Raw genomic sequence first — 11,228 nt, 5'->3', positions numbered from 1 at the left:
TCTCAGCTTTGAGTATGCTGTTCCTTCTGCCTGAAATACTTTTCCTTTCCCTCCTACTGCCAACCTGGCTGTCTCCTGATTGTTCAAGGTTGTCTGGGTTGATCTCACAACCCCTGGGTTTTTCCTGTCACAGCATGTTCTATAAAAACAGCCCAACTGTTATGCTGTATTCCCAACGTGGGTGAGGGCAGGGGTTCAGGACTATGTCAGTCTGGCTCACCATTACAACCTATGTCAGGCACAGAGTCCAGTAAATGTTTATTGAGTGAATGTTGGAGCTCAGACATTGCCCTTTAGGGACTGCATGCCAGGACTGGCTTTCTTTCCTCAGGGAGACCTGCCTGGTGTTTGGTGAGGGTGATACCAGGCAGGCAGGGGAGGTAGTAGGATCCACTCCAAGGGGCCATTCATAACTTTCTGTCGATGAGTTGTGGGTTGGAGTTCTTGCCAAAATATGACCGCAAAATTTATTTCCATTCCTTGGCACACTGCGGCGTCTCTGCCCACTGCATGCTCTGCCCCAATATTGCCGTCTTCTTTACCTGCGTCTGAGTCCTGCAGTAAAGGGAGTGTCTTGTGTGGACCTGAGCAGGGTCTGGCAGGGTCTCTTGGAAGATCAAACTTCAGGGCCTCTTCTGCTCTCTCTTCCCACAAACACTGGCCAGGCCACCGCTCCAGATTGCCCTCCTGGGAGAGAGTTAAGTAGACATGCTTGGGCAGAGGTGGCAGGGAAAAAGTTTGTGCATATGGTTCTTGGAAAAGGGAAATATGTGCAGATCTGGGTTCTGAAGTGGATGATCTGCTTGGCCTTAGAGAGTTCATGAAGGGAGGATCCTTTTCCACAGACTGTACAAGCACCAAACTTTTTACTTTTGTAAGCAAAAGCTCAGTAACAGAGCCTCTGCGGCCCACCCGGCCTCCCTCACAGGCTCAGATGGCTTTTGAGGGCAGTTTCTGGAAGAGCTTGTTATCCCCGAACAATGACCTGTCGGTGCAGTCTCAGTGCAGCATCTAGAGCCACATTGATGCACCAAGGGAGATAGGTCACAGGCTCAGTATATCTGGGGACGTCTGGGAAGTGGCAGCTTTTGCATCGGGGGCTTTCAATCTGAGATGGAGATAGGATGAGGGGGTGTGTTTTCAGTCTCCTCGGGTCTCTCTGGCAGGTCTATAACTTGACCCAGGAGTTCTTCCGGCATGGTAAACCAGTCAATGCTGAGAGTCAGAACAGCGTGGGGGTGTTCACCCGGGAAGAGGTGCGCAATCGCATCAGGGATGACCCTGACGACCCGGAAGCCACCAAGCGGCTGAAGCTCGCCATGATCCAGCAGTACCTGAAGGTATCTTTGCTGTGTGGAAGCTTAGTTGAGTACAGGTGCCAGAGTGAAGAAGACCCCCTCTGAGGAGTCTGAGTCAAGGAGAGTGTGCTGCTCTGAGGTCCTGTTCCCACCCCTGGCTGGCCCTGATGGTCTCCTGACTTCTCTCTGGCTCTTCCCACAGGTGGAGAGCTGTGAGAGTAGCTCGCACAGCATGGACGAGGTATCCCTGAGCGCCTTTGGGGAGTGGACAGAGATCCCCGGTGCCCACCACATCATCCCCTCAGGTTTCGTGAGGGTAGTGGAGCTGCTGGCCGAGGGCATCCCGGCCCACGTCATCCAGCTGGGGAAACCTGTCCGTTGCGTGCATTGGGACCAGGCCTCAGGCCGCCCCCGGGGTCCTGAGATTGAGCCCTGGGGTGAGGGCGACCACAATCACAATGCCAGGGAGGGCGGCCAGGGTGGAGGGGAGCCCCGGGGGGACGGGCGGGATGAGGACGAGCAGTGGCCGGTGCTGGTGGAGTGCGAGGACTGCGAGGTGATCCCGGCAGACCACGTGATCGTGACCGTGTCGCTGGGCGTGCTCAAGAGGCAGCACGCCAGCTTCTTCCAGCCGGGCCTGCCTGCGGAGAAGGTGGCTGCTATCCACCGCCTGGGCATCGGCACCACTGACAAGATCTTTCTGGAATTCGAGGAGCCCTTCTGGGGCCCTGAGTGCAACAGCCTACAGTTTGTGTGGGAGGACGAGGCGGAGAGCCATACCCTCACCTACCCGCCTGAGCTCTGGTACCGCAAGATCTGTGGCTTCGATGTCCTCTACCCGCCAGAGCGCTACGGCCACGTGCTGAGCGGCTGGATCTGTGGAGAGGAGGCCCTCGTCATGGAGAAGTGCGATGACGAGGCGGTGGCCGAGATCTGCACGGAGATGCTGCGGCAGTTCACAGGTGCGGCCTTGCGCCACCGCTTCCACCGCCTCGCTCCATCGGTCTGCCATCTTCTGCCAGACCCTCTGAATCCCCTGAACCATGTGGTGGCTCTCCCCTCCACAGGTTGTGAAACTGAGGTGGCGCGGCCACTGGGAGAGCTGCCACCCGGTGCAACATCTCAGCCTCCGACTCCTAAATTGCCGGCTCTCCCCGGTCTGGAGCCTGAGACACTCAAAACCATAGATTTTATGTTTCTTTTTTCTAAGAGCTGATAGTAAAAACTCAGATGTCACCGCAAAACCTCAGATTGCTCATATCCTACTGATATTATTGTCTTACTAAATGGATTTTTGTTTTACTGTCCAATTCTTTTAGTTGAACATCTTTCATCTATTATCTCAGGAAAGCCAACCCCTGAAACTGGAAGGAAACATGATTATCTAGAATGTTTTTTGGATAGGAAAATTAAGGCCCAAGGAAATCAGGTGTTTTGCTGAGGGTCACAAGGAGACGTGAGGGGTATGCAGCTGGAACCGGCCTCTCTCCTCCGCCATCCTCCATGCTTCCCCATAGCAGCCCGGCCCTCTTAGAGCCCTGGAGTTGGATGGGAGCGCTCTGCTCAGCGTGTCTTCTATGTGCAGCCGTTTCTTATCCTTCCTCTTGGCTCTTCTGACTCCCCCACAGGGAACCCCAACATTCCCAAACCTCGGCGAATCCTGCGCTCAGCCTGGGGCAGCAACCCCTACTTCCGAGGTTCTTATTCGTACACACGGGTGGGCTCGAGTGGGACAGACGTGGAGAAGCTGGCCAAGCCCCTGCCGTACACAGAGAGCTCCAAGACAGCGGTGAGTGCGAGTGTGCTCAGCATATGGGGGTTCAGGGTGAAAAGTCTGGGAGGGGTGGGCGTGTGTATTCTGTGTGTGTGTTTGGCCTAGGGGGAGGGTGGTGTTCATTGAGGGATACCAAGGTGAGACAGGGATGTAGTGGCTGCTATAATGGAAAAGAAAACAAGACGATGTGCACTTAACATCTGGAAGAAAAGATGGAATCAAATTGAGATGTTAAACGCTTTCTTGAGGTTATAAAAACTGAGCCATTTCATGCTGTGCTGTCCAATATGGTAGCCATTAGCCACATTTAATTTAAATTGTTAAAATTTAAATTAATAAATTAAAATTTTTGTTCTTCAGTTGCACTAGGCAGATTTCAAGTTCAGCAGCTACATGTGGCTTGTGGCTACCATGTTAGATTATGTAGCTATAGAACATTTCCATTATCATGGAAAGTTCTATTGCACAGCACTGATTCAATGGAAGCAAGTTTTTCCAATATGTTTTATAGACTTTTTCCCCCCAATATATTTTAGAATATAAAATTGAGAATACTAACCCTCCCCCAAATTATATCAACTATATAATAAATATTAGATAGAGGTAATTAATAAATATGAGAGAAATAATTATATATCTGTTCCTATAAAATGGATTGTAATAAAATACAATAAATTTTAAAACCCATCGGAATTATATTTAAAACATTTACTTGGTGGAATCGATGCTTTCAGTGGCCCCTCTCTATCCACCAACATGGAGTCAACCAACCAGCAAGGTGCATTGTGCGCCCAGCTGTGCTCAGGGGGAGAGAGGAAAAGGCCCTCACTGCTGCTACAGCCATCCTCTAAAAAAGCAAAACAAAACAAAAATTAACTGTGGCTTAAAGAAGACAGAAATTTACTTCTATCACACAAAAGGAAATACAGAGTAGTTGTCAAGACCTGGTATCATTAGCGCCGGGCTCCATCTTCAAGGTCTCCTTTTGGTTCAAGGGGGCTGCAGAGGTTGCTGCTCTCACATTTGCATTTTAGGCTAGAAGGAGGGGGACGCTTGGGGCTGAATCAGTTTTTCTAAGCAATGGTGCACTTGAAGCTGATTGGCTGGAACTTAGTCACATGACCACACCAGCTGCTGGGAAGGCTAGGATATGTTTTTTATTCTATATGGCAATGGACCCAGTTAAAAATCAGAGCTTTGTTACTGAGGAAAAAGGAGAATAGATGTGGGAGTAGGCAGTTTGCCCTCTGCCATAAGACGAGCTCCCCTTTCAGTTCAGCCACCTCTGTGGGCTCCTTGTTTGGAGGTTTAAGACCTCATTACTCAAAGTGAGAGGTCCGTGGACCAGTAGACCCTGCATCACATGGTAGCGTGTTAGAAATGTAGACTCTCAGCCCACCCAGACCTGCTGAATTAAAAACTTCACCCTACCAGGCTCCCTAGCTTGTGCCTTTGCACATAGAGTTTGAGATGCCCTGGACTAAAGTCCAAACTCAAGCTTGGAATGCAAACACTTGTGCTTTGCCTGGACCCCACATAGACAGCCAGCTATCTCAAGGTTGAGTCCTGGCTGTACCAAAAATTGTCACTGTCCCCTAAACGAGGCCTGCTTTGATGCGTTTTTGCTCCCACTTTCCTTCTTCCTGAAACATTATTTGTCCTATTTATTTACCCAGCATCTTCCAAGAAGCAGCCCAAAGGTCCTGTCCTCTGGGAAGCTTTGTGTGTCTCCTGCTAACCCTGAGCCTCTTTTCTGGGCTCTCAGCACCTCACCCAAACACCCATCACGTCATATATGACACTGTTAATAATTGGGTTTCGTGTCTGGCTTCCCCACCAGCAAGGAAGCTCCTCAAAGCAGCAGCCTGGTCACCTTTTATCTTCCAAGTGCCCAGAACAGTCCCTGGATCCTAATAGGGGCTCCATAAAGGTTTGTTAAATTACCGCCTAACTTTATCCAGTGCTTATGTTCTTCCAGGTTCTAAGTGCTTTAGATACATTATTTCACTTAATCCTTACAACCACCCTCAGAAGTAGGTAGTATAAACCCATTTTGCAGATGAGAAAAGGCTTAGGAAGGTTAAACCATTTGTCCCGAGTTCTCTGGTAAGAGGCACAGTGAGCTTCTGAGGCTACAGAGCCAGGACTCCTAAAAGCCTCAGAGCAGACAGAACTGAGAACTGGATGTTTGGGGCAGAAGCAGGGGAAGGTGACCAGGTGGGGTGGAGAACTCCTCATCCTCTGGAAGCAGCAATACCTGCATCTCAGATACCTGCTCATTCCTCTGTGACTTGTAGTATGGATGGGGGTTCTGGGGCAGACAGGTAGCCTCTTAGCCTCTCTTCCTCCTCCACCCTCACTTCTTCATCCCTCACCCAGCCCATGCAGGTGCTGTTCTCGGGTGAGGCCACCCACCGCAAGTACTACTCTACTACCCATGGTGCTCTGCTCTCTGGTCAGCGTGAGGCTGCCCGTCTCATCGAGATGTACAGAGACCTCTTCCAGCAGGGGACCTGAGGGCCCTCGTCACTGCTGAGAGTGTTCCTTAAAGAACCACTAACTTGTGACTGCCAGCCCTGCCCCTTGCTGCCTTATGCTCTTAATTTCCTAATCCTCTGTAGAATGGATTTGTATTTTTTGTAGAGCTAGACCTTGACTGGCTTCAGACCTGGCCTTGTAGCTTTTCCTTTTCTCCTTGCCAGGTGGTGACTAGAGTGCGGCCTAGCAATTTACTTTTGTGCTCTGACCTCTGACCTCCCCTCCCCTCCCACCTCATTATTGTAAGTGCCTTCAATACTTTGCATTTTGGGACAATAAAAGAGGCTTGCCCTTCCTGTGCTCCTCAGCTCCTCTCTTCTGTTTTCCTCAGACTCTTGTGTGTGTGTGTTTAATCACAACCCCTTTGAGTGAGGAGATAGTGGGGGGAGCCATGGGCTGGCTGTGACCCCAGAAGGAAAGGTGCCTGCTTTTACGGAAAGGGATATCCCCTCACCCCAATCTGTTTTTGGTGGTTTGCCTTCCTGCAAGTGAGAATCCTCAGGAATAGGGGTCCCTCACTGCCCAGCCCCAGCTCCTTCAGGACAGGCCTGGATCTGCCCGCTAGGTCTTTGCTGGACTTCTCTGAGACTAATTGGGTGACGTGGCCACACGGAGTGAAGGTGAGTGCCATGGAAGGGGACACCTATTGTGGTTCCATGCCAAGCTCAGATGTGTTAATTATTAATCAGTATCACTTGGCCATGAAGTCCTAGGTCTTGGCCCCTGGAGTGGCTCCTGTTGACTTCTGGTAAGGTGAGTAGTCCGGCCATTTTTTGGCCAGGGAGATATCTCTAAGTGTTGTCCACCTGCTATGTTCCAAGGGCCTACCCCTTATTGGGGTATGGTCTTCTCTGCTCTTTTTGCGGAGTGAAAACATACAGACACAGACACAGACACAGACATACACATAACTTACATATACTCACTCACCCATGCACACGCACTGCCACACAGATAGACCATCCCACACCCTTCCACCTACACACTACATCTAATACACATTTAGTCATTTTTTGACTCCAGATTTCTAGTGATAGAGCTTGAATTATGTAGAATTGAAGGGTCAGGTGGTAGAGGAAGTTGTGAGAAGCCAGGTGGGCCCCCTGGTCTAACTCTGTTTAGCTTATGTTTGGTCTCCTTCTTAGAAACTGCCCTTGATATACTCTACATCCTCTCCTCCCTCACCTTAGATTATGATGGAGCTGTCCAATGTGGAGACACAGCTATACACATTCCTACCTGCACCACCTGCATGCACAGCCATCCATGCGCACATATTGAACAGGTATCTTGCTTTGCCAGGGTTGATCCACCAGGCATCTTCATGGAGTTTATATCAGGGATTCATATTCACCTGATGTATAACTTTAAAAAAATTATAAGTAGAGACATTAAAAATATTTTGAATAGAGAGAATCTGTTAATGTGGTTCTTCAAAGCTCAAAAGTCATAAAAGGCTACACTGAAACATATCCCCCCAGACCTGTCCCCTGTGCCCTTGCCGCTCCTCACAGACCCATGTTGTTAATCTTGTGTATCCATTCTTAGATATGTCAATAGAACTATATACTCTTCTCTGTCCTTTTTATGCAAAAGTGACAAGGTATTTATGCTGTGTTTTGCTCTTTTTAATTAACATAATGTATCTTGACAATCTTTCTATAATAGTACTTAAACAGGCGATGTAAATTTTGACCCTGCTTTAGTTAAAGAGTGTCTCCTTCCTGGCCTCGAGTTATTTTGTGGGAAGGACTTTCTATTAACTTCGCTTCAGGAGGCACGGATCCAGCATAGAACCGCGTCCTGGCTTTTCCCTATGAATTGTGATGGGGTGGACAGAAGTGGCTCGTCACATAAGAAAGGGGGAAGAAGGTCATACGTAGATTTTTAGGATCACAGGCATAGGAATTTTAAAGGACTCCATGAAGATGAAAAGGCCTGAAATATCTACTGGGACTGCATGAGGGGGGCTTCAGGTGTGATCAAAAGGAAGGGAGAGTATTTGCTTAGTGCTGACCACCTGCCAGGCAGGATGTCAGTTGTAAATGCGGGGCTCATGGTCTCTTGATTTGACAAGGATGCCAACTCAGGCTGGAGGCTGTGATTTATCCTCATGGGAAACAAAGCCTCTGAGAGTTAAGCACCCATCATCATTCAGGTAGGTGGTGATGCTGAGGCTTGAATCACAGTCTGTTCATCTCTACAGTGCAAGCTCATTTTATTGCATGATTAAAAGAAGAGGCTGGTGCTATCCAAAAAAACCCCAACAACAAACAAAAACAACAAACAAACAAACACCAGGCCATTGCTGGAGAGAGCGGAAATGGGTAGAGCTACAATCTACTAAAGCTGGTCATGTGCCCACCAGCATCTCCACTCCTGGGTATACACACCCAAGAGAAATGAGTGCATATGTCCACCAAAAAGACGTACCAGTACTTTTGTTCATAGCAATCCAGTTTGTAACAGCAGAAAACTGGAAACAGCCCAGATGTCTATCAATAGTAGAATGGACAAACTATAGTACATTCATACGATGGAATACTAATGTGCAAATACCATAAAATAATCTGATATTTGCAACATTTATTAATCTCAAAAATGTTATGTTGAGTGAAATAAGCCAGGTACAAGGCTACAGGCATACCTCGTTTTATGGAGGCATACCTCGTTTTCTTGCACTTTGCTTTATTGTGCTTCATAGATGTTTTTACAAATTGAAGGCAAGACCCTCCACCAACAAAAAGATTACGACTCGCTTTATTGTGATGGTCTGGAACCGAACTTGCAATATCTCCTAGGAGGTATGCTTGTATATACTGTATGATTTATTTTATATGAAGTTCAGGAATCTGCAAAACTATGGTGTTAGAAATGAGGGGATGTGGTAGTGCTTGGGAGGGAGTGCGTCATATTTTCCGGGTTATAGAAATGTTCCATATCCTGGTACGGGTCGTGGTAAAATGTGTTGGGTTATACACTGGTCAAATGGGTTACACACTGAAGATTTATATACTTTTCTGTGTGTATGCTATAACTTAATTTAAAATGTTTAAAAAAGAGTATGACAATGCTTTCCCCGCAACCCTCCCTTCCCAAAACATACAGTTGTATTGGCTCCGTGAATTTCTTCCTTGCAACAGAGATGACACACCATGAGAGCAGATAAAGGGAGGAAGGACCTACTTATGCCCCACTGGCTGCCTGGTGATAAGGATTGGCCTTACATTTACATAGGATATCACCATTTACCAGACTCCTTGCCTATGTCCCCTCATCTGGGCATCTGCAGCCATGGGAGGGAGGCTGGGATTATTTCACAGCAGAGGAAATTGAGGTTCCCAGAAGGACTCATGTGGGGCTGTGCAAGGCCATGCAGCTTGGAAAGGATGCCATCTCAAGGAGAAGGCAGCAACTCTGGGAGGGAGGTGGGGGAAGGCTTGGGGACACAGGTGGGAACAGGTGCAAGAGGGGCGACCCCGGAGAGGCTGCCAAAGCAGTCAGCTCTCCAATGCACTGCTTCTATATCGAATAATTGTGTAATGTGGGTAGCATTTAATGGTTTACAGTTCCAAAAGCAGATTCAAGGCAGATAAACAAAGAAAAGCAAGTGTCATTCAGAAGTGAGGAAAGGCTAGGTGTACCATGAACGCAGCGTGAGTTCCTTGCTGGGACTGTTTCTGAAGTAGCCTTGGCATTGATTGAAACACAAAGGACCTGATGAGGGGTGGAAAATGTAACATGCTCAGGCTAACACCCGAGCCAATACCTACTATCCAGTTACTATCACCCGTGGAAAGTCACTTGAGAGTAAAGTTCTTTCTTGGCACTGGATTCTATGTAGAATTGTTTGCATCGTTTCTTGTGCTGTCAGCAGTAGTGAATTCATGGGCAAGGTGTTCAGTTGTGGCTTTGTGGAAGCCCAGAAATATTCCTTCAAGGGGCCTGAGGTACTCGGCAGGAACTGTCTCTTTCCACCTTTGCTGCTACTGGACAGGTGAGCATTATGTTGCTCCCACTTCATGGGAATCCCTTGGAATGTCTGCCCTGCCCACAAATAAATGCACTAGTGAAGCACCTCCGGTTTGAGTCACCCTGCATTCACTTGGGCCTGTTGGGATAAGCCCAAGGGTAACCCTGAGATGCAGAGTGAGGTGAGTTGCTGGATCAGTTCTACAGAACTACTTGCCTAATGAATGCTCTGCCAAACATAATGGTAGTGTTACATGAGGCTGTGCTTTCTCTTAATGACTGGCTAGGCTATTTGTGGAGGCTACTCATGATTTGTGTAGGATAATCAAATCTCAACAAACAGGAGAAGTTGTGGCCTTACTAAGGTGGCATTCAGGACATCTAAGCTCACGTTAGGTATTTCATATAAGAAAGGAAGGGGTTGGCCATAGCCCTGCTTCATACTATTTAACTGGAGATGATGGATACAAAAACCATTCTCACCTCCCATGATTCTAGTGGTTATTGTTGAACATTGATTTAGCAGGCATGTTCAAAACCTGGATCTCTGTTAGGGGGACCATGTCGGGCATATTTTATTTCAGTGAGCTCAGTATTTGAGCGATTTTGATCTGTTGGATTGGGTGTTTCCCTTCCATTTCACTGCAGAGCCCATTACTCCTTTTTGTCTTAGATCTGTCACATTCCACTTCTCATATGTGGGGCATGTGGGGTCACACAGTCATCTGTCCATGCCCGTTCAAGGCCATGATCAAGGCCAGATGTCTTAGCCAGTTTCTGAGCTACTGCAGTGTCTTTCCAGCTACACAAGCCACTGGTTCCCCTTTTGCTTAATTAGCTTGGGTTAGGCTTTTATCACTACTACTAAATTAGTTTAATTAGTTCTGATTAATTAAAATTGGTTCCAGGAGTGGGTTTTCAATTATCTGTCATTTTACTTGGTCTCTTTTCAACATCTTCAACTCACTTGTCATTTGTTCTGTTAAAGCCTATTCATGCATCCACTGTCAGCTTTCTCCACAGTTGTGTCTGAGTCACCAGTAGGTACAGCTGGAGAAAAACATAGAGCCACAGCTGCTGGCCAAAGCAAAGCAAAGAAGAGCAAACAACACAACACTGCTTACGGGATCTTTTCCATGAGCTTAACATGTCCAAAGTAGAACCCTTGATCCTCTCCTTCTCAAATCTTCTCTACCCGATTTGAGTCACGGGTCCCACCATTTGGTTCGGGGCGAACACCCGAGTCATCGACTCTGTCTTTCACACTCCACATCTGATGGTCAGATTTGCCATCAGCAAATCTTGTTGGCTCTACCCATGAGACATATCCTGAATCTCATCAGTTGGTACTTTCTACCCTGTGCCCCTCACCTCTGCCATTGATGGCTACAGTAGCCTCCTGTGTGGTGTTCCTTCTTCCATGCTTGTCCCTTAGCCTGTTCTCCACACAGCAGCCAGTGTGATCCTTTTAAAATGTGACTGTAGTCCTGTGCTTCTCTGGTTTCCAGCGACTCCCATCACACTGAACATACAAGGTGATTTCCAACACCCCGTGTAATTTGTCCACTGGCTCCCACTTCTTGCCCCCTTCCCTTGGCCCTGGTAGTCCCTTTTATCTGGAATGCTTGTCCCCAGATATTTGCAGG

General features: G+C 47.8%; 1 protein-coding gene across 5 annotated transcripts in view; it reads left to right on the top strand.

Moving 5' to 3' along the window:
- SMOX (spermine oxidase) overlaps window positions 1-5,936 on the top strand; it is a 34,809-nt gene extending 28,873 nt beyond the window's left edge. For 2 of the 5 annotated variants that reach the window (XM_025040001.1, XM_025040002.1), the window contains exons 4-8: window positions 1,167-1,340; window positions 1,501-2,260; window positions 2,927-3,087; window positions 4,913-5,002; window positions 5,452-5,917. In XM_025040001.1, the coding sequence (XP_024895769.1) occupies window positions 1,167-1,340; window positions 1,501-2,260; window positions 2,927-3,087; window positions 4,913-5,002; window positions 5,452-5,589 (1,323 nt within the window). In that variant the 3' untranslated portion in view covers window positions 5,590-5,917. Of the gene's footprint in view, window positions 1-1,166; window positions 1,341-1,500; window positions 2,261-2,926; window positions 3,088-4,912; window positions 5,003-5,451 lie in introns of all 5 variants that reach the window. The other 3 variants (XM_006921626.3, XM_006921624.2, XM_015596853.2) reach the window with 3 other exon arrangements.
- Window positions 5,937-11,228: the final 5,292 nt, after the last annotated feature.

The sequence above is a fragment of the Pteropus alecto genome, unplaced genomic scaffold (genome assembly GCF_000325575.1).
Source record: "Pteropus alecto unplaced genomic scaffold, ASM32557v1 scaffold45, whole genome shotgun sequence".
Lineage (NCBI taxonomy): Eukaryota > Metazoa > Chordata > Mammalia > Chiroptera > Pteropodidae > Pteropus > Pteropus alecto.
This window is presented reverse-complemented; position numbering and strand designations above follow the sequence as displayed.